At 47.4% G+C, this 26,601-nt stretch overlaps 1 protein-coding gene across 1 annotated transcript in view; it reads left to right on the forward strand.

Moving 5' to 3' along the window:
• LOC115085833 (riboflavin transporter 2-like) overlaps nt 1–25,804 on the forward strand; it is a 41,397-nt gene extending 15,593 nt beyond the window's left edge. The window contains exons 2-4 of the mRNA XM_029592307.1: nt 1,764–2,820; nt 16,087–16,210; nt 25,564–25,804. Coding sequence (XP_029448167.1) covers nt 1,802–2,820; nt 16,087–16,210; nt 25,564–25,770 — 1,350 coding nt within the window. The 5' untranslated portion in view covers nt 1,764–1,801 and the 3' untranslated portion in view covers nt 25,771–25,804. The remainder of the gene's footprint in view (nt 1–1,763; nt 2,821–16,086; nt 16,211–25,563) is intronic.
• The last annotated feature ends 797 nt before the right edge of the window (nt 25,805–26,601 follow it).

Here is a 26,601-nt window from a genome sequence, read left to right on the forward strand (position 1 = left end):
AAACAGCTGGAAAGAAAGGCTTAAGAGGGTAGTAAATTAAGAAACTAAGACCTAAAAGTCTGTGCTAGTGCTAGTTGAGCTATTATGAAAGTGCTGATGCTTGTGTAGTATTTAGAGGGGGATCGAAGTTCCGTTGCTCATGAGCTGGTTTGTCGTCTAATGTGTGTCTGAAGGGTCCGGGAAGGCTTGGCGGAACAACCAGGTCTTGAGTTTTTTCTTAAATGTTAGTAGGCAGGGTTCCAGCCTGAGATCTGCTGGGAGGTTGTTCCAGATGGCTGGTCCTGCTATTGAGAACGCTCGGTCTTTGGTGGAAATGAGGCGCGTGGCTTTGGTTGTGGGGGGTTGTAGTGCTCCTTTGTAGTTTTCTCTAATCGGTCTGTTGGAAGTATGGAGTTTGAAAGGGATTTCGACGGTGGTGATATGACTGTGGTGTCCACGCTCTGACCTCCAAGCTAAATTCTCACATAATGTGATGGCGATATATAGACCTTATTACACACAGAGCCATTGCTAGATATGACTGTGGTGTCCATGCTCTGACCTCCAAGCTAAATTCCCACATAATGTGATGGTGATATATAGACCTTATTACACACAGAGCCATTGCTAGATATGACTGTGGTGTCTATGCTCTGACCTCCAAGCTAAATTCCCACATAATGTGATGGTGATATATAGACCTTATTACACACAGAGCCATTGCTAGATATTTTATTTATTTATTTAGCACTTTTATATACCGACTTTCCAATAACAGAGTTACTGATCAATTTGGTTTACATTCTAAACAGAAACATTGACAAGTTAATGTCTTACAATGAACAGGTATCAGGAACTTGGATACATATATATGGGGTTAATAACATAACGTAAATGCTACGAAGCCAAATGTAGGCTAAAGAAATAGGTGATAGGTATAAGGTTGGGTATTTGATTTTTAGTCTGCCAAGGATTCATAGATGACCTGAGAGTTCTTTGTGGGGTAATAGAGAGTGCTAGAGATGATTTGAATAGTTCTCTAGGGGGTTACCAAAGAAGGGATCCTTGGCAGGGAAAGTTCCGCAGACTGATGATTATGAGAAAGCTTGGTGATTATGATGATTATGAGAAAGCTTAGATATGACTGTGGTGTCCACGCTCTGACCTCCAAGCTAAATTCCCACATAATGTGATGGCGCTATATAGACCTTATTACACACAGAGCCATTGCTAGATATGACTGTGGTGTCCATGCTCTGACCTCCAAGCTAAATTCCCACATAATGTGATGGTGATATATAGACCTTATTACACACAGAGCCATTGCTAGATATGACTGTGGTGTCCACGCTCTGACCTCCAAGCTAAATTCCCACATAATGTGATGGTGATATATAGACCTTATTACACACAGAGCCATTGCTAGATATGACTGTGGTGTCCACGCTCTGACCTCCAAGCTAAATTCCCACATAATGTGATGGTGATATATAGACCTTATTACACACAGAGCCATTGCTAGATATGACTGTGGTGTCCACGCTCTGACCTCCAAGCTAAATTCCCACATAATGTGATGGCGCTATATAGACCTCATTACACACAGAGCCATTACTAGATATGACTGTGGTGTCCACGCTCTGACCTCCAAGCTAAATTCTCACATAATGTGATGGCGATATATAGACCTTATTACACACAGAGCCATTGCTAGATATGACTGTGGTGTCCATGCTCTGACCTCCAAGTGATCAAAATATTGTCCTTTTCCTTCTTCATTTCAGATCCCCTTTCTGAAGTCAGGGAGCTGTGTGCAGGGGCCATGGCTCTGGGAGTGCACTTGCTGGCCTGCCTCCTCGGCATGGGTTCCTGGGTGGCCATCAATGGGATGTGGGTGGAGCTGCCACTGATGATCCCAGAGGTGCCCGAGGGCTGGCATCTTCCCTCCTACCTCACTGTTCTCATCCAGTTTGCCAACATCGGGCCCTTGTTCGTCACCCTGATGCACCGGTTCCAGCCAGGCCGGCTGAACGAGACAGCTGTTATATACACTATTGTCAGCATTGGGGTTCTGGCCTGCTTGCTTCTGGCCTTCTTCTGGAGAGAGACTACGCTAGTAATCGGGGCCCCTCACAGCACGGCCCTGCTGGTTCTCATCTTCTTTCTCTCTGTGGTGGACTGCACATCCTCTGTCACCTTCCTGCCCTACATGATGCAACTCAAAGCCCATTACCTTACCACCTACTTCATTGGTGAGGGGCTCAGTGGCCTAATTCCTGGTTTTGTGGCTTTGGGACAGGGTGTAGGAGTCCTCCACTGCGTTAATGGGAGCCTGCCAGAAAGTCTCTTTCTCGACACCAACATCACCATTTCCAGCCACTTGCATGCAGAGTACCAGCCGGCCCGATTTCCTGTCCAGATCTTCTTTCTCTTCCTCTGCGGGATGATGACCATGTGCCTACTTGCATTTGCTCTTCTCAACCACTTGGCATGCGTACGCCGGGAGCGGAACAATGTGAGAGGCCAGCCAGGCGTCCAGGAGGCAGGGGGTGAAGCTGACTTAAGTAAGAAGACAACAGAGAGCAGACCCATGATTAACCACACGGCCAGTGAGAAGAGGCAGATACAGAGCTCTTTTGGCAGCAAGATGTACTCTTGGCCCCAGATCATCTCTATCTTTCTGCTCTTGGCCTGGGCAAACGCGCTGACGAATGGGGTTCTGCCTGCAGTGCAGTCCTACTCCTGCCTGCCCTACGGTAACTCTGCCTACCACCTCTCTGCCACCTTGGCTGCTCTGGCAAACCCATTGGCATGCTGCATCACCTTGGTCCTACCAAACAGGTGAGCTCCAGCCCCCACCCCTCCACGCACCCCCTCCCTCCTCCCCATGACACAAGCCACCCTCCTGATTCTCCATGATACAGGAGTCCCCGGTACCTACAGCTCCCCACCCTCCCCCCCACCAATTCTCCATAGTACAGGAGTCCTTGGCACTTACATAAGAACTGACATATTGGGTCAGACCGAGGACCCATCAAATCCAGTTTCCTATTTACAGCAGAGGCCAATCCAGATCACAAGTACCTGGCAGGATCCCAAATAGGAGAAAAATTCCAAGCTGCTTAAACACCCAGGGATAAGCAGTGGCTTTCCTCAAGTCTACCTGGTTAAAACTAACTAAATAAATAAATAAAAAAAACAGGATAAAACTAAATAAAAATCAGCAAAAAGTGTAAAAATAATCCTATGCATTAGAAACAATGAAGCTTGAAGTTATTTATGAAAAAGACATTGAGATGTGGCAGAGAAACTGGGAGAGAACTGTAAAGTTTAGGGGCCAGTTAGGCCTAGGCACAATCACAGGAATCAACTGCTTACAATATATATAGTAAAATGGGTTGTGTGGGCCTAACCCTTCGCCTAACACTTCGCAGACGCGGCTTGCATTTGCAAGCAATTTGAATGGAGTATCGAGCGGTATGTGATCAGAACTGTGTGTGCGGGGAACGAGGGTGCGCCCGGCACTGCCACACTGTTTCTAACGCGGCCTTGCTGTATCGACCTGAAAGTCTTTCTAGTCCAATTTGATGAAAACCCCCAGGTATAGAGAATAAATGCATGTGGGATGATCTCAAGGCTTTAGCTGGCAAATAGCGAATGACTCCCTTAGTTAAATATGAAGGAGCCAGATCCTGAAGCGAGAGAGTGACCGGGAGGGCCAGGAAGTGGTCTAAGTGCTGGTGCAGCCCCTTAAGCCATTGCGGGGGTATCCAGAAGCCTGGCTGCAGGGCTGGAATTAATCAGGGGAGGCTCGGATGTCAAGCTGCCAGAATTAATGACTGGGAATTGTTCCAAAGTCATCGAATGTAAAAAACCCTGTCCGGAGGCTGCCCAGAGAGCTGTGCCCCCAGCAGGACACCCAGATCCCGCATTATTTCACTGCAAGTCAAAACGTGTCCACTCAGCTGAGCTGCTAACCACTGACCTTCAAGCCATGAACTTTGCACCAGCAGGAAATGTCAGACAAACAATCATTAACCCTCTGAAATTTCTCCAAAACCTCTGCCATAACAGGAAAAGAAATTGTACCAGCTTAGCACAAAGAAAATATGCCCCCCCCCCCCCGATTGTATGTATTTATTTATTTATTTACACCGTCATTGGGATCCATCAATCTAGAGAGAGAAGAAAGGAGGGGCAGTGACACCCCCCCCCCCCATTGTATTTATTTATTTATTTACACCATCATTGGGATCCATCAATCAAGAGAGTGAAGAAAGGAGGGGCAGTGACACCCCCCCCCCCCCCGATTGTATTTATTTATTTATTTACACCATCATTGGGATCCATCAATCTAGAGAGAGAAGAAAGGAGGGGCAGTGACACCCCCCCCCCGATTGTATTTATTTATTTATTTATTTATTTACACCGTCATTGGGATCCATCAATCTAGAGAGAGAAGAAAGGAGGGGCAGTGACACCCCCCCCCCCCCCGATTGTATTTATTTATTTATTTACACCATCATTGGGTTCCATCAATCTAGAGAGTGAAGAAAGGAGGGGCAGTGACACCCCCCCCCCGATTGTATTTATTTATTTATTTACACCGTCATTGGGATCCATCAATCAAGAGAGTGAAGAAAGGAGGGGCAGTGACCCCCCCCGATTGTATTTATTTATTTATTTACACAGTCATTGGGATCCATCAATCTAGAGAGAGAAGAAAGGAGGGGCAGTGACACCCCCCCCCAGATTGTATTTATTTATTTATTTACACCGTCATTGGGATCCATCAATCAAGAGAGTGAAGAAAGGAGGGGCAGTGACACCCCCCCCCCCAGATTGTATTTATTTATTTATTTACACCGTCATTGGGATCCATCAATCTAGAGAGAGAAGAAAGGAGGGGCAGTGACCCCCCCCCCCCCCGATTGTATTTATTTATTTATTTACACCATCATTGGGTTCCATCAATCAAGAGAGTGAAGAAAGGAGGGGCAGTGACACCCCCCCCCAATTGTATTTATTTATTTATTTACACCGTCATTGGGATCCATCAATCAAGAGAGTGAAGAAAGGAGGGGCAGTGACCCCCCCCCCCCCCGATTGTATTTATTTATTTATTTACACCATCATTGGGATCCATCAATCAAGAGAGTGAAGAAAGGAGGGGCAGTGACACCCCCCCCCCTGATTGTATTTATTTATTTATTTACACCATCATTGGGATCCATCAATCTAGAGAGAGAAGAAAGGAGGGGCAGTGACACCCCCCCCCCGATTGTATTTATTTATTTATTTATTTATTTACACCGTCATTGGGATCCATCAATCTAGAGAGAGAAGAAAGGAGGGGCAGTGACACCCCCCCCCCCCCGATTGTATTTATTTATTTATTTACACCATCATTGGGTTCCATCAATCTAGAGAGTGAAGAAAGGAGGGGCAGTGACACCCCCCCCCCGATTGTATTTATTTATTTATTTACACCGTCATTGGGATCCATCAATCAAGAGAGTGAAGAAAGGAGGGGCAGTGACCCCCCCCCGATTGTATTTATTTATTTATTTACACCGTCATTGGGATCCATCAATCTAGAGAGAGAAGAAAGGAGGGGCAGTGACACCCCCCCCCCCCAGATTGTATTTATTTATTTATTTACACCGTAATTGGGATCCATCAATCAAGAGAGTGAAGAAAGGAGGGGCAGTGACACCCCCCCCCGATTGTATTTATTTATTTATTTACACCGTCATTGGGATCCATCAATCAAGAGAGAGAAGAAAGGAGGGGCAGTGACACCCCCCCCCAGATTGTATTTATTTATTTATTTACACCGTCATTGGGATCCATCAATCAAGAGAGAGAAGAAAGGAGGGGCAGTGACACCCCCCCCCCGATTGTATTTATTTATTTATTTACACCATCATTGGGATCCATCAATCTAGAGAGAGAAGAAAGGAGGGGCAGAGTGACACCCCCCCCCCCGATTGTATTTATTTATTTATTTACACCGTCATTGGGATCCATCAATCAAGAGAGAGAAGAAAGGAGGGGCAGTGACACCCCCCCCCCCAGATTGTATTTATTTATTTATTTACACCGTCATTGGGATCCATCAATCAAGAGAGTGAAGAAAGGAGGGGCAGTGACACCCCCCCCGGATTGTATTTATTTATTTATTTACACCGTCATTGGGATCCATCAATCAAGAGAGTGAAGAAAGGAGGGGCAGTGACACCCCCCCCCCCCCCGATTGTATTTATTTATTTATTTACACCATCATTGGGATCCATCAATCAAGAGAGTGCAGAAAGGAGGGGCAGTGACACCCCCCCCCCCCATTGTATTTATTTATTTATTTACACCGTCATTGGGTTCCATCAATCTAGAGAGAGAAGAAAGGAGGGGCAGTGACACCCCCCCATTGTATTTATTTATTTATTTACACCGTCATTGGGATCCATCAATCAAGAGAGTGAAGAAAGGAGGGGCAGTGACACTCCCCCCCCCCGATTGTATTTATTTATTTATTTACACCATCATTGGGATCCATCAATCTAGAGAGAGAAGAAAGGAGGGGCAGTGACACCCCCACCCCGATTGTATTTATTTATTTATTTACACCGTCATTGGGATCCATCAATCAAGAGAGTGAAGAAAGGAGGGGCAGTGACACCCCCCCCCCCCGATTGTATTTATTTATTTATTTACACCGTCATTGGCATCCATCAATCAAGAGAGTGAAGAAAGGAGGGGCAGTGACACCCCCCCCCCCCGATTGTATTTATTTATTTATTTACACCGTCATTGGGATCCATCAATCAAGAGAGTGAAGAAAGGAGGGGCAGTGACCCCCCCCCCCCCGGATTGTATTTATTTATTTATTTACACCGTCATTGGGATCCATCAATCAAGAGAGTGAAGAAAGGAGGGGCAGTGACACCCCCCCCCCGATTGTATTTATTTATTTATTTACACCGTCATTGGCATCCATCAATCTAGAGAGAGAAGAAAGGAGGGGCAGTGACACCCCCCCCCAGATTGTATTTATTTATTTATTTACACCGTCATTGGGATCCATCAATCAAGAGAGAGAAGAAAGGAGGGGCAGTGACACCCCCCCCCCCCCCGATTGTATTTATTTATTTATTTACACCGTCATTGGGATCCATCAATCTAGAGAGAGAAGAAAGGAGGGGCAGTGACACCCCCCCCCCCCCCAGATTGTATTTATTTATTTATTTACACCGTCATTGGGTTCCATCAATCAAGAGAGTGAAGAAAGGAAGGGCAGTGACACCACCCCCCCCGGATTGTATTTATTTATTTATTTACACCGTCATTGGGTTCCATCAATCAAGAGAGTGAAGAAAGGAAGGGCAGTGACACCACCCCCCCCCCGGATTGTATTTATTTATTTATTTACACGGTCATTGGGATCCATCAATCAAGAGAGTGAAGAAAGGAGGGGCAGTGACACCCCCCCCCCCCGGATTGTATTTATTTATTTATTTATTTACACCGTCATTGGGTTCCATCAATCAAGAGAGTGAAGAAAGGAAGGGCAGTGACACCCCCCCCCCCCCCGGATTGTATTTATTTATTTATTTACACCGTCATTGGGATCCATCAATCAAGAGAGTGAAGAAAGGAGGGGCAGTGACACCCCCCCCCCCCGATTGTATTTATTTATTTATTTACACCATCATTGGGATCCATCAATCAAGAGAGTGCAGAAAGGAGGGGCAGTGACACACCTCCCCCCCGATTGTATTTATTTATTTATTTACACCGTCATTGGGATCCATCAATCAAGAGAGTGAAGAAAGGAGGGGCAGTGACACCCCCCCCCCCCCCGATTGTATTTATTTATTTATTTACACCGTCATTGGGATCCATCAATCAAGAGAGTGAAGAAAGGAGGGGCAGTGACACCCCCCCCCCATTGTATTTATTTATTTATTTACACCGTCATTGGCATCCATCAATCTAGAGAGAGAAGAAAGGAGGGGCAGTGACACCCCCCCCCCCCGATTGTATTTATTTATTTATTTACACCGTCATTGGGATCCATCAATCAAGAGAGTGAAGAAAGGAGGGGCAGTGACACCCCCCCCCCATTGTATTTATTTATTTATTTACACCGTCATTGGCATCCATCAATCTAGAGAGAGAAGAAAGGAGGGGCAGTGACACCCCCCCCCCCATTGTATTTATTTATTTATTTACACCATCATTGGGATCCATCAATCAAGAGAGTGAAGAAAGGAGGGGCAGTGACACTCCCCCCCGATTGTATTTATTTATTTATTTACACCGTCATTGGGATCCATCAATCAAGAGAGTGAAGAAAGGAGGGGCAGTGATAAAGGAACTTGGGAAAGGGATTTCCAGGACACCCAGAGCTCGCTCTATAGGATGCAACTTCACAAAATGATTGGGGGGGGGGGCTGAACTCAACACAAATAATGGAGTCCGCCCCCTCCCCCAGCAGGGAGTAGGGATGTGAGTGAGACTGTCAGCCTGCATGTAAATGTCCACGGGGAAGTCTCAACCTGGCAACCCACCCCAGCTCTTTCCCACCAGTGCCCTCTCCCCTGCCCCATTCCCCCATCACACTCTCTCATTTTCCTAACCCCTTCCTCCCCTCCCTCCTGCTGCATTCTCCCTCTCCGGCATGGAAAGACTCAGAAATTTATATTTGGTGGGAAGAGGTTTAATAACCCTCTTCCAGCTCCACTCCCCACATCCCCTTAACCTACTTTGCTCCGTCCTTCTCTGTTCCCACCTCTCCTCACCCCTCCATAACCAGCTGCCCTCCTCTGCAGGCCTGGTGCACCCATCCCGGTCACCTTTCATCAGCAGGTTGGGCTTCCCTTCATTGCCAGGTTCTGCACACCTTTCAATTTATGATTCGCCCTCCTCCACCCCATGAGCCCAGGCACATTTTATACAGAGCTGTCCTGCCTCTCTATCCCCTGCAGCCCTTCTCCCTGCACTCAGATTCCAGATCTGAGCCAGTCCCAGGCCTGCAGAGCCCACATAAGTCCCTCCTGCACCCCCTGCATGTCCTGAGCCCTGGCAGCTCAGCAGTTAATATCTCCCCATCCCCTGCAGCACTTCTGGCACTCACAGATCCCAGGTCAGAGCCAGTCCCAGGCCTGCAGAGCCCACATAAGTCCCTGCACCCCCTGCATGTCCTGAGCCCTGGCAGCTCAGCAGTTAATATCTCCCCATCCCCCGCAGCACTTCTGACCCTCACAGATCCCAGGTCAGAGCCAATCCCAGCCCTGCAGAGCCCACATAAGTCCCTGCACCCCCTGCATGTCCTGAGCCCTGGCAGCTCAGCAGTTAATATCTCCCATCCCCTGCAGCACTTCTGGCACTCACAGATCCCAGGTCAGAGCCAGTCCCAGCCCTGCAGAGCCCACATAAGTCCCTCCTGCACCCCCTGCATGTCCTGAGCCCTGGCAGCTCAGCAGTTAATATCTCCCCATCCCCTGCAGTACTTCTGGCACTCACAGATCCCAGGTCAGAGCCAGTCCCAGGCCTGCAGAGCCCACATAAGTCCCTCCTGCACCCCCTGCATGTCCTGAGCCCTGGCAGCTCAGCAGTTAATATCTCCCCATCCCCTGCAGCACTTCTGACACTCACAGATCCCAGGTCAGTGCCAGTCCCAGGCCTGCAGAGCCCACATAAGTCCCTCCTGCACCCCCTGCATGTCCTGAGCCCTGGCAGCTCAGCAGTTAATATCTCCCCATCCCCTGCAGCACTTCTGACACTCACAGATCCCAGGTCAGTGCCAGTCCCAGGCCTGCAGAGCCCACATAAGTCCCTGCACCCCCTGCATGTCCTGAGCCCTGGCAGCTCAGCAGTTAATATCTCCCCATCCCCTGCAGCACTTCTGACACTCACAGATCCCAGGTCAGAGCCAGTCCCAGGCCTGCAGAGCCCACATAAGTCCCTGCACCCCCTGCATGTCCTGAGCCCTGGCAGCTCAGCAGTTAATATCTCCCCATCCCCTGCAGTACTTCTGGCACTCACAGATCCCAGGTCAGAGCCAGTCCCAGGCCTGCAGAGCCCACATAAGTCCCTCCTGCACCCCCTGCATGTCCTGAGCCCTGGCAGCTCAGCAGTTAATATCTCCCCATCCCCTGCAGCACTTCTGACACTCACAGATCCCAGGTCAGTGCCAGTCCCAGGCCTGCAGAGCCCACATAAGTCCCTCCTGCACCCCCTGCATGTCCTGAGCCCTGGCAGCTCAGCAGTTAATATCTCCCCATCCCCCGCAGCACTTCTGACCCTCACAGATCCCAGGTCAGAGCCAGTCCCAGCCCTGCAGAGCCCACATAAGTCCCTCCTGCACCCCCTGCATGTCCTGAGCCCTGGCAGCTCAGCAGTTAATATCTCCCCATCCCCTGCAGCACTTCTGACACTCACAGATCCCAGGTCAGAGCCAGTCCCAGGCCTGCAGAGCCCACATAAGTCCCTCCGCCACCTGCATGTCCTGAGCCCTGGCAGCTCAGCAGTTAATATCTCCCCATCCCCTGCAGCACTTCTGACACTCACAGATCCCAGGTCAGAGCCAGTCCCAGGCCTGCAGAGCCCACATAAGTCCCTGCACCCCCTGCATGTCCTGAGCCCTGGCAGCTCAGCAGTTAATATCTCCCCATCCCCCGCAGCACTTCTGACACTCACAGATCCCAGGTCAGTGCCAGTCCCAGGCCTGCAGAGCCCACATAAGTCCCTCCTGCACCCCCTGCATGTCCTGAGCCCTGGCAGCTCAGCAGTTAATATCTCCCCATCCCCTGCAGCACTTCTGACACTCACAGATCCCAGGTCAGAGCCAGTCCCAGGCCTGCAGAGCCCACATAAGTCCCTCCTGCACCCCCTGCATGTCCTGAGCCCTGGCAGCTCAGCAGTTAATATCTCCCCATCCCCTGCAGCACTTCTGACACTCACAGATCCCAGGTCAGTGCCAGTCCCAGGCCTGCAGAGCCCACATAAGTCCCTCCTGCACCCCCTGCATGTCCTGAGCCCTGGCAGCTCAGCAGTTAATATCTCCCATCCCCTGCAGCACTTCTGGCACTCACAGATCCCAGGTCAGAGCCAGTCCCAGGCCTGCAGAGCCCACATAAGTCCCTCCTGCACCCCCTGCATGTCCTGAGCCCTGGCAGCTCAGCAGTTAATATCTCCCCATCCCCCGCAGCACTTCTGACACTCACAGATCCCAGGTCAGAGCCAGTCCCAGCCCTGCAGAGACCACATAAGTCCCTGCACCCCCTGCATGTCCTGAGCCCTGGCAGCTCAGCAGTTAATATCTCCCCATCCCCTGCAGCACTTCTGACACTCACAGATCCCAGGTCAGTGCCAGTCCCAGGCCTGCAGAGCCCACATAAGTCCCTCCTGCACCCCCTGCATGTCCTGAGCCCTGGCAGCTCAGCAGTTAATATCTCCCCATCCCCCGCAGCACTTCTGACCCTCACAGATCCCAGGTCAGAGCCAGTCCCAGGCCTGCAGAGACCACATAAGTCCCTCCTGCACCCCCTGCATGTCCTGAGCCCTGGCAGCTCAGCAGTTAATATCTCCCCATCCCCTGCAGCACTTCTGGCACTCACAGATCCCAGGTCAGAGCCAGTCCCAGGCCTGCAGAGCCCACATAAGTCCCTCCTGCACCCCCTGCATGTCCTGAGCCCTGGCAGCTCAGCAGTTAATATCTCCCCATCCCCTGCAGCACTTCTGGCACTCACAGATCCCAGGTCAGAGCCAGTCCCAGGCCTGCAGAGCCCACATAAGTCCCTCCTGTACCCCCTGCATGTCCTGAGCCCTGGCAGCTCAGCAGTTAATATCTCCCCATCCCCTGCAGCACTTCTGGCACTCACAGATCCCAGGTCAGAGCCAGTCCCAGGCCTGCAGAGCCCACATAAGTCCCTCCTGCACCCCCTGCATGTCCTGAGCCCTGGCAGCTCAGCAGTTAATATCTCCCCATCCCCCGCAGCACTTCTGACCCTCACAGATCCCAGGTCAGAGCCAGTCCCAGGCCTGCAGAGCCCACATAAGTCCCTGCACCCCCTGCATGTCCTGAGCCCTGGCAGCTCAGCAGTTAATATCTCCCCATCCCCTGCAGCACTTCTGACACTCACAGATCCCAGGTCAGAGCCAGTCCCAGGCCTGCAGAGCCCACATAAGTCCCTCCTGCACCCCCTGCATGTCCTGAGCCCTGGCAGCTCAGCAGTTAATATCTCCCCATCCCCTGCAGCACTTCTGACACTCACAGATCCCAGGTCAGAGCCAGTCCCAGCCCTGCAGAGCCCACATAAGTCCCTCCTGCACCCCCTGCATGTCCTGAGCCCTGGCAGCTCAGCAGTTAATATCTCCCCATCCCCTGCAGCACTTCTGACACTCACAGATCCCAGGTCAGAGCCAGTCCCAGCCCTGCAGAGCCCACATAAGTCCCTCCTGCACCCCCTGCATGTCCTGAGCCCTGGCAGCTCAGCAGTTAATATCTCCCCATCCCCTGCAGCACTTCTGACACTCACAGATCCCAGGTCAGTGCCAGTCCCAGGCCTGCAGAGCCCACATAAGTCCCTCCTGCACCCCCTGCATGTCCTGAGCCCTGGCAGCTCAGCAGTTAATATCTCCCCATCCCCTGCAGCACTTCTGACCCTCACAGATCCCAGGTCAGTGCCAGTCCCAGCCCTGCAGAGCCCACATAAGTCCCTCCTGCACCCCCTGCATGTCCTGAGCCCTGGCAGCTCAGCAGTTAATATCTCCCCATCCCCTGCAGCACTTCTGACCCTCACAGATCCCAGGTCAGAGCCAGTCCCAGGCCTGCAGAGCCCACATAAGTCCCTGCACCCCCTGCATGTCCTGAGCCCTGGCAGCTCAGCAGTTAATATCTCCCCATCCCCTGCAGCACTTCTGACACTCACAGATCCCAGGTCAGAGCCAGTCCCAGGCCTGCAGAGCCCACATAAGTCCCTGCACCCCCTGCATGTCCTGAGCCCTGGCAGCTCAGCAGTTAATATCTCCCATCCCCTGCAGCACTTCTGACACTCACAGATCCCAGGTCAGTGCCAGTCCCAGGCCTGCAGAGCCCACATAAGTCCCTCCTGCACCCCCTGCATGTCCTGAGCCCTGGCAGCTCAGCAGTTAATATCTCCCCATCCCCCGCAGCACTTCTGGCACTCACAGATCCCAGGTCAGAGCCAGTCCCAGGCCTTCAGAGCCCACATAAGTCCCTCCTGTATCCCCTGCATGTCCTGAGCCCTGGCAGCTCAGCAGTTAATATCTCCCCATCCCCCGCAGCACTTCTGGCACTCACAGATCCCAGGTCAGAGCCAGTCCCAGGCCTTCAGAGCCCACATAAGTCCCTCCTGCACCCCCTGCATATCCTGAGCCCTGGCAGCTCAGCAGTTAATATCTCCCCATCCCCCGCAGCACTTCTGGCACTCACAGATCCCAGGTCAGAGCCAGTCCCAGCCCTGCAGAGCCCACATAAGTCCCTCCTGCACCCCCTGCATATCCTGAGCCCTGGCAGCTCAGCAGTTAATATCTCCCCATCCCCTGCAGCACTTCTGGCACTCACAGATCCCAGGTCAGAGCCAGTCCCAGCCCTGCAGAGCCCACATAAGTCCCTGCACCCCCTGCATACAGAAGCATTATGACATTTTCCGTTTTATTCACCATTCCCTTTCTAATAATTCCCAACATTCTGTTTGCTTTTTTGACTGCCGCAGCACACTGAACCGACGATTTCAATGTGTTATCCACTATGACACCTAGATCTCTTTCTTGGGTTGTAGCACCTAATATGGAACCCAACATTGTGTAACTATAACATGGGTTATTTTTCCCTATATGCATCACCTTGCACTTATCCACATTAAATTTCATCTGCCATTTGGATGCCCAATTTTCCAGTCTCACAAGGTCTTCCTGCAATTTATCACAGTCTGCTTGTGATTTAACTACTCTGAACAATTTTGTGTCATCTGCAAATTTGATTACCTCACTCGTCGTATTTCTTTCCAGATCATTTATAAATATATTGAACAGTAAGGGTCCCAATACAGATCCCTGAGGCCTCCACTGCCCACTCCCTTCCACTGAGAAAATTGCCCATTTAATCCTACTCTCCCTCAATCTCTCCCTTTATCTCTGTGCTTCAGTCAGTGCTCTACTTTCTCTCTTCCTCACTCTCTCTCTCTCTCTGCTGCAGGCAATGCTGTGCTTTCTCTCTCCCTCACTCTCTCTGCTGCGGGCAGTGCGGTGCTTTCTCTCTCCCTCACTCTCTCTCTCTCTGTCCTGCAGGCAGTGCTGTGCTTTCTCTCTCCCTCACTCTCTCTCTCTCTGTGCTGCAGGCAATGCTGTGCTTCTCTCTCCCTAACTCTCTCTCTCTCTCTCTCTGTGCTGCAGGCAGTGCTGTGCTTTCTCTCTCCCTCATGCTCTCTCGCTCTCTGTGCTGCAGGCAGTGCTGTGCTTTCTCTCTCCCTCACTCTCTCTCTCTCTGTGCTGCAGGCAATGCTGTGCTTCTCTCTCCCTAACTCTCTCTCTCTCTCTCTCTCTCTCTGTGCTGCGGGCAGTGCTGTGCTTTCTCTCTCCCTCACTCTCTCTCTGTGCTGCAGGCAGTGCGGTGCTTTCTCTCTCCCTCACTCTCTCTCTCTCTGCTGCAGGCAGTGCTGTGCTTTCTCTCTCCCTCACTCTCTCTCTGTGCTGCAGGCAGTGCTGTGTTTTCTCTTTCCCTCACTCTCTCTCTGTGCTGCAGGCAGTGCTGTGTTTTCTCTTTCCCTCACTCTCTGTCTGTGCTGCAGGCAGTGCTGTGTTTTCTCTTTCCCTCACTCTCTCTCTGTGCTGCAGGCAGTGCTGTGTTTTCTCTTTCCCTCACTCTCTGTCTGTGCTGCAGGCAGAGCTGTACTTTCTCTCTCCCTCACTCTCTCACTCTCTGTGCTGCAGGCAGTTCTGTGCTTTCTCTCTCCCTCAGTCTCTCTCTCTCTGTGCTGCGGGCAGTGTGGTGCTTTCTCTTTCCCTCTCTCTCTGTCCTGCAGGCAGTGCTGTGCTCTCTCTCCCTCACTCTCTGTGCTGCAGGCAGTGCTGTGCTTTCTCTCTCCTCTCTCTGTGCTGTGGGCAGTGCTGTGCTTACTCTCTCCCTCTCCCTCTCTGTGCTGAAGGTAGTGTTGTGCGCTCTCTCTCCCTCACTCTCTGTGCTGCAGGCAGTGCTGTGCTTTCTCACTCCTTCACTCTCTCACTCTCTGTGCTGAAGGCAGTGCTGTGCTTTCTCTCTCCCTCACTCTCTGTGCTGCAGGCAATGCTGTGCTTTCTCTCTCCCTTACTCTCTTTCTCTCTCAGTGATGCAGGCAGTGCTGTGCTTTCTCTCTCGCTCCGTCTCTCGCTCTCTGTGCTGCAGGCAGTGCTGTGCTGTGCTTTCTCTCTCTCTCTCTGCTGCAGGCAGTGCTGTGCTTCTCTCTCCCTAACTCTCTGTGCTGCAGGCAGTGCTGGGCTTTCTCTGTCCCTCATGCTCTCTCTCTCTCTCGCTCTCTGTGCTGCAGGCAGTGCTGTGCTTTCTCTCTCGCTCCGTCTCTCGCTCTCTGTGCTGCAGGCAGTGCTGTGCTTTCTCTCTCCCTCATGCTCTCTCGCTCTCTGTGCTGCAGGCAGTGCTGGGCTTTCTCTCTCCCTCATGCTCTCTCACTCTCTGTGCTGCAGGCAGTGCTGTGCTTTCTCTCTCGCTCCGTCTCTCGCTCTCTGTGCTGCAGGCAGTGCTGTGCTTTCTCTCTCCCTCATGCTCTCTCGCTCTCTGTGCTGCAGGCAGTGCTGGGCTTTCTCTCTCCCTCATGCTCTCTCACTCTCTGTGCTGCAGGCAGTGCTGTGCTTTCTCTCTCGCTCCGTCTCTCGCTCTCTGTGCTGCAGGCAGTGCTGTGCTTTCTCTCTCTCTCATGCTCTCTCACTCTCTGTGCTGCAGGCAGTGCTGTGCTTTCTCTCTCTGTATAACTGTGCATCTCACTTGCTGCAGAATAAGCTATGTTAATCTTACCTCTGTCTTTCTTAACACATTCTTGGTCATGGAACAACCCAAACGGATTCATAATTGCATCTTTCTTGTTTCAGATCATTAATGACTCTGGGAATCTTGACTACAATTGGAACAGGAATAGGAAGCTACATACTGGCAATGGCTGTGCTCAGTCCCTGTCCTCTGCTCTTACACACAAACATCGGGGTTATCCTCATTGTAAGTATAAGGCGCAGCAACACATATACACACACAAATCAGGGTTAGCCTCATTGTAAATATGAAACACAGCTATATATGCAAACACACATTGGAGTTATACTCATTCTGATTATGAAACAGCTATACACAAACACACTCACACATCGGGATTATCCTCATTGTAATTATCATCATCATTGTTTCAGTATGGTTTATTTATATCACATTTTTGCAGAATAGTTTATGCTTGCTTAGGGTGGGTTTATTTTGATGGGTATGTTATACTGATTAATAGAATAGTTTATGCTTGCTTAGGGTGGGTTTATTTTGATGGGTATGTTATACTGATTAATAGAATAGTTTATGCTTGCTTAGGGTGGGTTTATTTTGATGGGTATACTGATTAATAGAATAGTTTATGCTTGCTTAGGGTGGGTTTATTTTGATGGGTATGTTATACTGATTAATAGAATAGTTTATGCTTGCTTAGGGTGGGTTTATTTTGATGGGTATGTTATACTGATTAATAGAATAGTTTATGCTTGCTTAGGGTGGGTTTATTTTGATGGGTATGTTATACTGATTAATAGAATAGTTTGTGCTTGCTTGGGGTGATTTGTATTTGATTGGTATGTTTTGATGGTGAATAGAATAGTTTATGCTTGCTTGGACTGGGTTGTATTTTGATGGCTATGTTATCAATAACACCACTAAAGACTGTTTCTACAAACTGCACATCCTTAAGAAACTAAGACCACTCCTCCATTACAACGATTTCAGGACTGTCCTCCAAGCGACTCTATTTTCTAAGATTGACTCTTAGGCCTCCCTGCTGTTTCCATCAAACTGCTCCAAATGCTGCAAAACGCAGCAGCTAGAATCCTCACCAATTCTCGAAGAATAGAGCATATCACTCTAATCCTTAGAGACCTACATTGGCTTCCCATCCCCTCTAGAATACTCCACAAGGCCCTCACAATTATCCACAAATTCCTTCACAATCAAAACTCTCACTGGCTTAATGACGCCTTACAATATCACTCCTCCAATAGACCGACTAGATCCGCCTACAAAGGCTCCTTGTCTATTCCCTCGCAGAAACTCACTCAGCATATCTCCATCAAAGAATGAGCGTTCTCCATAGCAGGCCCAACGATTTGGAATTCTATGCCGCCCGAACTACGCCAAGAACAATGCATCAAAATGTTAAAAAAAAACACCTAAAAACTTGGCTGTTTAAACGGGCCTATAGCTAACTTCAACCTCCATTCCTCTGTCATAACATCCCTCCCCCCTCCCCCTGCGGCTCATTCCTTCAAGAACTACCTCTCCCCTACCCTCATCAATCCCACCTCTATTTATTGGTTAAACTATCTAGTTATGGTTAAACAATCTACCTCTATTTATTGGTTATACTATCTTCTACTCTCATTACCTAGGTCCGCTTGACCCTCTAATACTCCCTACTTGTTCCTTTGACCCCTTGTTAATTGTAACTTTATAAATCAATTTCTCATCCTTTGGTTTATCCCCGTTGATCTGCAAACCGATGTGATATGCTTATGAATGTTGGTATAAAAAAGTTCTAAATAAATAAAATAAATAAATGTTGAATAGAATACTTTATGCTTGCTTGGGGTGAGTCGTATTTGATGTGTATGTTATACTGATGAACAGAATAAGAACATACAAAGCGGGGAGTAGCTGGCTTGTTACGGCGGTTACTACCCCAAACCAAATAAGCCTGATACTTCACTTTCAATGCATATCCAGCATAGCTCTCTGCTTCAACGGCAGGGGAGAAGAAACACTGATACTTCACGCATATCCAGCATAGCTCTCTGCTTCAACGGCAGGGGAGAAGAAAAACTGATACTTCAGGCATATCCAGCATAGCTCTCTGCTTCAACGGCAGGGGAGAAGAAAAACTGATACTTCACGCATATCCAGCATAGCTCTCTGCTTCAACGGCAGGGGAGAAGAAAAACTGATACTTCAGGCATATCCAGCATAGCTCTCTGCTTCAACGGCAGGAGAGAAGAAAAAACTGATACTTCACGCATATCCAGCATAGCTCTCTGCTTCAACGGCAGGGGAGAAGAAAAACTGATACTTCACGCATATCCAGCATAGCTCTCTGCTTCAACGGCAGGGGAGAAGAAAAACTGATACTTCAGGCATATCCAGCATAGCTCTCTGCTTCAACGGCAGGGGAGAAGAAAAACTGATACTTCAGGCATATCCAGCATAGCTCTCTGCTTCAACGGCAGGGGAGAAGAAAAACTGATACTTCACGCATATCCAGCATAGCTCTCTGCTTCAACGGCAGGGGAGAAGAAAAACTGATACTTCACGCATATCCAGCATAGCTCTCAGCGTTAACGGCAGGGGAGAAGAAAAACTGATACCTCACGCATATCCAGCATAGCTCCCTGCTTCAACGGCAGGGGAGAAGGAAAAACAACCAATAAGGGCTGAATAACATAGTCTGGGTAAAACAAATAAGCATGGGTGTAGCTTGCTTATTGCGGCGGTTACTTCCCCTACTACCCCTAACTAATCAAGCTTGATATTTCACTTGGAGGCAGCTCCATCACTGCTCTCTACATTAATGGTGGGGGTGGAAGGGAAATAGAACCAAAGAGCTAAGAGAAACAGATAAGAATGAGAGAAGGAATGTGTGAAGCTTGCTGGGCAGACTGGATGGGCCGTTTGGTCTTCTTCTGCCATCATTTCTATGTTTCTATAAGAAATTGCCATGCTGGGTCAGACCAAGGGTCCATCCCACCCAGCATCCTGTTTTCATCAGAGGACAAACCAGGCCACAAGAACCTGGCAATTAACCAAACACTAAGAAGTTCCCATGCTACTAATACAATTAATAGCAGTGGCTATTCCCTAACAAAACTTGATTAATAGCCATTAATGGACTTCTCCTCCAAGAACTTATCCAAACCTTTTTTGAACCCAGCTACACTAACTCCACTAACCACATCCTCTGGCAACAAATTCCAGAGCTTTATTGTGCGTTGAGTGAAAAAGAATTTTCTCCGATTAGTCTTAAATGTGCTACTTGCAAACTTCATGGAATGTCCCCTAGTCCTTCTATTATTCGAAAGGGTAAATAACCGATTCACATCTACTCGTTCAAGACCTCTCATGACTTTAAAGACCTCTATCATATCCCCACTCAGCCGTCTCTTCTCCAAGCTGAACAGCCCTAACCTCGTCAGCCTTTCCTCACAGGGGAGCTGTTCCATTCCCCTTATCATTTTGGTTGCCCTTCTCTGTACCTTCTCCATCGCAACTATATCTTTTTTGAGATGCAGCGACCAGAATTGTACACAGTATTCAAGGTTTGGTCTCACCATGGAGCGATATAGATGCATTATGACATTTTCCGTTCTATTAACCATTCCCTTCCTAATAATTCCTAACACTCTGTTTGCTTTTTTGACTGCCGCAGCACACTGAGCTGACGATTTCAATGTGTTATCCACTATGATGCCTAGATCTCTTTCTTGGGTGGTAGCTCCTAATATGGAACCTAACATCGTGTAACTACAGCAAGGGTTTTTTTTTCCCTATATGCATCACCTTGCACTTATCCACATTAAATTTCATCTACCATTTGGATGCCCAATCTTCCAGTCTTGCAAGGTCCTCCTGTAATGTATCACAATCCGCTTATAATTTAACTACTCTGAATAATTTTGTATCATCTGCAAATTTGATAACCTCACTCGTATTCCTTTCCAGATCATTTATAAATATATTGAAAAGCACTGGTCTAAGTACAGATCCCTAAGGCACTCTACTGTTTACCCTTTTCTATTGAGAAAATTGACCATTTAATCCTACTCTCTGTTTCCTGTCTTTTAACCAGTTTGTAATCCACGAAATGACATCGCCTCCTAGTCCATGACTTTTTAGTTTTCTTAGAAGCCTCTCATGAGGGACTTTGTCAAATGCCTTCTGAAAATACAAATACACTACATCTACCGGTTCACCTTTATCCACATGTTTATTAACCTCTTCAAAAAAATGAAGATTTGTTAGGCAAGACTTTCCTTGGGTAAATCCATGTTGACTGTGTTCCATTAAACCATGTCTTTCTATAACCTCTACGATTTTGATCTTGAGAATAGTTTCCACTATTTTTTCCGGCACTGAAGTAAAGCTCACTGGTCTATAGTTACCCGGATCGCCCCTGGAGCCTTTTTTAAATATTGGGGTTACATTGGCCACCCTCCAGTCTTCAGGTACAATGGATGATTTTAATGATAGGTTACAATTTTTAACTAATAGATCAGAAATTTCATTTTTGAGTTCCTTGAGAACCCTAGGATGCATACCATCCAGTCCAGGTGATTTGCTACTCTTTAGTTTGTCAATCTGGCTACTACATCTTCCAAGTTCACAGTGATTTTGTTCAGTTTGTCTGCCTCATCACCTCTGAAAACCATTTCCGGAACTGGTATCTCCCCAACATCCTCATTAGTAAACACGGAACCAAAGAATTAATTTAGTCTTTCTGCAATGGCCTTATCTTCCCTAAGAGCCCCTTTAAGCCCTCAGTCATCTAATGGTCCAACTGACTTCCTCACTGGTTTCTTGCTTATTTAAAAAAGTTTTTATTATGAGTTTTTGCATCAATGGCCAACTTTATTTCACATTCTTTCTTCGCCTGTCTTATCAATGTTTTACACTTAACTAGACAATGCTTATGTTTTATCCTATTTTCTTCAGATGGATCTTTCTTCCAATTTTTGAAGGATATTTTTTTGGCTAAAATAGCCTCTTTCACCTCACCTTTTAACCATGATGGTAATCATTTTGCCTTCCTTCCACCTTTCGTAATGTGTAGAATACATGTGGACTGCACCTCTAGGATTGTATTTTTAAACAATGTCCTTGCCTGTTGAACACTTTTAACCTTTGCAGCTGCACCTTTCAGTTTTATTCTAACTATTTTCCTCATTTTATCAAAGTTTCCCTTTTGAAAGTTTAGTTTTAGAACTGCAGATTTACTTATTGTCCCCCTTCCAGTTATTAGTTTAAATTTGATCATGTTATGATCACTGTTTGCCAAGTGGCCCCACCACCATTACTTCGCTCACCAAATCCTGCGTTCCACTAAGAATTAAATCTAAAATAGCTCCCTCTCTTGTTGGTTCCTGAACCAATTGCTCCATGAAGCAGTCGATTATTACATCCAGGAACTTTATGTCTCTAGCAAGTCCAGATGTTACATTTACCCAATCAATATTGGGGTAAATGAAATCTGCCATTATTATTGCACTGCCAAATTGGTTTGCTTCCCTGATTTCTCTTATATTTCATCATCTGTCTGACCATTTTGGCCAGGTGGACGGTAGTATACTCCTATCACTATACTCTTACCCAACACACATGGGATTTCTACCCATATAGATTCTACTGAGCATTTAGTCTCTTGTATGATCTTTATCCTGTTGGACTCTATACTCTCCCGGACATAAAGTGCCACTCCCCCACCAAGTTGTTCCTCTCTGTCATTGCGATATAATTTGTACCCTGATATAGCACTGTCCCATTGGTTATCTTCCTTCCACCAAGTCTCTGTGATGCCAATTATGTCAATCTCATCATTTGCTGCTATACACTCTAACTCTCCCATCTTACTTCTTAGACTTCTGGCACTGGCATACAGACATTTCAAAGTGTGTTTTTTGTTTGTATTAACAACCTGCTTTTCAGTTGTTAGGGATAATTCGGAAATCATTAGCTTTGGTGATTTTTTACATATAGGCATATGGACTATGTTTGCTTTTAATGGAACCTCTCTGTTGGGATGCCCTAACTCTCCTGTTTCATTAGTATCCTTCAAGGATACATTTCTCCGAACCATGCGCTGCTGAGTGACTGTCGGCTTTCCCCCTTGTTCTAGTTTAAAAGCTGCTCTATCTCCTTTTTAAAGGTTAGTGCCAGCAGTCTGGTTCCACCCTGGTTAAGGTGGAGCCCATCCTTTCGGAAAAGTCTCCCCTTTCCCCAAAAGTTTCCCCAGTTCCTTACAAACTGAATCCCTCTTCCCTGCACCATCGTCTCATCCATGCATTGAGACTCCGGAGCTCTGCCTGCCTCTGGTGACCTGCGCGTGGAACAGGGAGCATTTCAGAGAATGCCACCCTGGAGGTTCTGGATTTCAGCTTCCTACATAAAATCCTAAATTTGGCTTCCAGAACCTCCCTCCCACATTTTCCTATGTCGTTGGTGCCCACATGTACCACGACAGCCGGCTCCTCCCCAGCACTGTCTATAATCCTATCTGGGTGATGCGTGAGGTCTGCCACCTTCGCACCAGGTAGGCATGTTACCAGGCGGTCTTCACGTCCACCAGCCACCCAGCTATCTACATTCCTAATAATCGAATCACCAACTATGACGGCCGACCTAACCCTTCCTCCTGGGCAGTAGCCCTGGGAGACTTGTCCTCAGTGCGAGAGGACAGTGCATCACCTGGAGAGCAGGTCCTTGCTACAGGATCACTTCCTGCTTCACCAGGGTGATGTTCTCCTACTGGGAGACCTTTCTGATCCAAGGCAGCACTGGGGCTGCCAGACTGGATTTGGGACTTGGCTACTATGTCCCTGAAGGTCTCATCAATGTACCTTTCTGTCTCCCTCAGCTCCTCCAAGTCTGCTACTCTAGCCTCCAGAGATTGGACTTGTTCCTTGACAGCCAGGAGCTTTTTGCACTGAGTGCACACATACAATCTCTCACCGGCAGGTAAACAATCATACACGTGACACTCAATGCAAAAGACTGGAAAGCCCCCCCTCCCCTTAGTTTATGCTTGCTTGGAGTGGGTTTTATTTTAATGGGTGTGTTATACTGATGAATACAATAGTTTATGCTTGCTTGGAGTGGGTTTTATTTTAATGGGTGTGATATACTGTTGAATACAATAGTTTATGCTTGCTTGGAGTGGGTTTTATTTTAATGGGTGTGTTATACTGATGAATACAATAGTTTATGCTTGCTTGGAGTGGGTTTTATTTTAATGGGTGTGTTATACTGTTGAATACAATAGTTTATGCTTGCTTGGAGTGGGTTTTATTTTAATGGGTGTGTTATACTGATGAATACAATAGTTTATGCTTGCTTGGAGTGGGTTTTATTTTAATGGGTGTGTTATACTGATGAATACAATAGTTTATGCTTGCTTGGAGTGGGTTTTATTTTAATGGGTGTGTTATACTGATGAATACAATAGTTTATGCTTGCTTGGAGTGGGTTTTATTTTAATGGGTGTGTTATACTGATGAATACAATAGTTTATGCTTGCTTGGAGTGGGTTTTATTTTAATGGGTGTGTTATACTGTTGAATACAATAGTTTAAGCTTGCTTGGAGTGGGTTTTATTTTAATGGGTGTGTTATACTGATGAATACAATAGTTTATGTTTGCTTGGGCTGACTTGTATTTGATTGGTATGTTTTGATGGTGAATAGAATAATTTATGTTTGCTTGAGGTGGGCAGTATTTGATGGATACGTTTTACTGATGAATATAATAGTTTAAACTTGTTTGGAGTTGGTTGTATTTGATTAGGATGTTTTTATGGTGAACAGAATGGTTTATACTTGCTTGGGGTGGGCAGTAGGGTGTGCATTGGTTCCCTACGAATTGGGAATCCGCAACGTATTGGGCCATATTCGTTGTATTCGTGGGGAAGCGAAATGTATCATGATTCCCCACGAATACAACAAATCTTCGCCGAATTATTCGGCCACCTAAAGGAGCCAATTTAAACATACCCCCTACCCTCCTGACCTCCCCAAGACTTACCAAAACTCCCTGGAGGTCCAGCAGGGCGTCCGGGAGCCATCCCCTGCACTCAAACCCTTGGCTGCCGGTTTCAAAATGGCGCCGATAGCCTTTGACCTACTATGTCACAGGGCTACCGCTGCCATTGGTCAGTCCCTGTCACATGGTAGGAGCACAAGAGGGCACCGATGGCCATGTGACAGGGGCTGACCAATGGCACCGGTAGCCCCTGTGACATAGTAGGTCAAAGGCTATCGGCGCCATTTTAGAACCAGCAGCCAAGGGTGTGAGTGCAGGGGATGGCTCCCGGACCCCCTGCTGGACCACCAGGGAGTTTTGGTAAGTCTTGGGGGGGTCAGGAGGGTGGGGGGTTGTAGTTAATTTAATTTTAGCGGGGAAACGAATAGGAATTGACGTATAAATGTATCGGGGGGGCCCCTTTGCCGAATGCAACGTATCTGCCCCCCGACAAATACGAATCCTGAATGCAACGTATGGCGTCCCTCTGTGCATCCCTAGTGGGCAGTATTTGACTGGAGGATGGCTAATGTAATCCCAATATTTAAAAAGGTAAAAAGTGTGCAAGTGGCGTGGTCATTGTTAAAAATACCATCCTAGAAGCACAGTCCTGATGTATTCCACACATTAAGAAAGTTGGAAAGAAGGCAAAATGATCACTGGCATGGTTAATAGGGAAGGTAAAAGAAGCTATTTTAGCCAAAAGATCTTCATTCAAAATTGGAAGAAGGATCCAACAGAAGAAAATAGGATAAAGCATAAACATTGGCAAGTTAAATGTAAGACATTGATAAGACAGGCTAAGAGAGAATTTGAAAAGAAGTTGGCCATAGAGGCAAAAACTCACAGTAAAAACTTTTTTAAATATATCCGAAGCAGAAAGCCTGTGAGGGAGTCAGTTGGGCCGTTAGATGATCGAGGGGTTAAAGGGGCACTTAGAGAAGATAAGGCCATCGCGGAAAGATTAAATGATTTTTTTGCTTCAGTGTTTACTGAAGAGGATGTTGGGGACATACCCCGTATCAGAGAAGGTTTTCATGGATAATGATTCAGATTCAGAATCGCTTATGCTTGCTTGGAGTAGGTTGTATTTTGATAGGTATGTTTTGATGGTGACGAGAATTGTTTTTGCTTTCTCTGGGTGGGTCGTATTTGATGGATATGTTGTCATGGTGAATAGAATAGATTTTTGGACATTCGTTCAAAAGCAAATTATACCAAATTCAGAAAGGCAGTAAATGCCTGTTTTTTTTACTCAGGCATTTGTTAACATCTTGTAATGACTCCATTTGCCAGTTTTGTCTGACTGTTTAGTCATTTATCTTAATTTTAATTATCTAAATTTATTTTTTTATTTGTTGTATTTAATTACATTATGTTTTATTGTTATTGTTAATTTGATTTATTATTAATTTATGTTTATTTTTTCTTGTACTCCTGCTTCGCTAAGATGATTTTTAGGCTGTATATACAATTTTAATAAATAAGTAACTAACTAAAATATGCTTGCTTGGGCTGGGAATCTCTTTCTCTCTCCTCTGCAGGTCTTCTGCTGGGTGCTCTTCGTGGGACTCCTGTCCTATGTGAAAGTGATGATTGGGTTGATCCTGAGAGATGAGGGACACAGTGCGCTTGTATGGTGTGGTGCAACGGTGCAGCTGGGCTCCATGCTGGGGGCTCTCACTATGTTCCCCTTAGTCAGTATCTACAATTTCTTCCAGGCTGGAGACCCTTGCAACACCAGCTGCTGATTGAGACTGGAAGCAGGGTTAAGATCTTCCTGACCTGGGAGCACACCTCAGCCTCCCTGGTTCACACTTGTTGAGGTCTTCAAGCTGAGATTCTCTGATGGCAGGTTTCATAGAAGATTATCTTCTGATCTCTCCCTCCCTGTCCTCCGACCGCTGGACACGACATGAAGAGTTATCATCAGCAGAGAGATGTGACACTGAAGAAAAATATATTGAAAGGAGTCAGAAATATTTCACTTTCTCTCTTAGGAGAAAAATGTATATTCCAAAAAATGACAACGTTGCCTAAGATACTAATGGCAGGTAAAGGACTACAAGGAGCATCCAGTCTGCCCACATTAATTCCTGAAGCCCATAGAATAGGAGCCTCTGATAAATCATTTTTCATTTATATTCCGCCCTTCATGACACTTCAAAGCAGATTATGATCGGGTGCACTTGGTATTTCCTGAACCCCAGAGGGCTCACAATCTAAGGCACTCACTTACTGGAGGTTTTTTCCCATTTTGTGTCTACAAGAGAAATGCTTAAAGGTGAATTTTACAACTGGTGCACGGACGCTGTGCAGGCATAGGTCAGCCCGCGCCCAGGGACATGGCCATTTCAAAACATAGGAGCACATATGGATGCAGGTTATAAAATAGCCCGGCCTTGAGCATGTGCGGTCAATTTTAAGTGAGTGCCTGGTCACGCTAATCCCGTTTCTACCATGTAAGTGTGTGTGTGTGTGTGTGTGGGGGGGGGGGGGGGGTAAAAGGGATGCACCAATGCATTTCCCAGTTTTACCATTTCCTTCCCAGTTTGCTCAGTTAACAGATAGGTCCTCCAATG

The sequence above is a fragment of the Rhinatrema bivittatum genome, chromosome 2 (assembly GCF_901001135.1).
Source record: "Rhinatrema bivittatum chromosome 2, aRhiBiv1.1, whole genome shotgun sequence".
NCBI lineage: Eukaryota > Metazoa > Chordata > Amphibia > Gymnophiona > Rhinatrematidae > Rhinatrema > Rhinatrema bivittatum.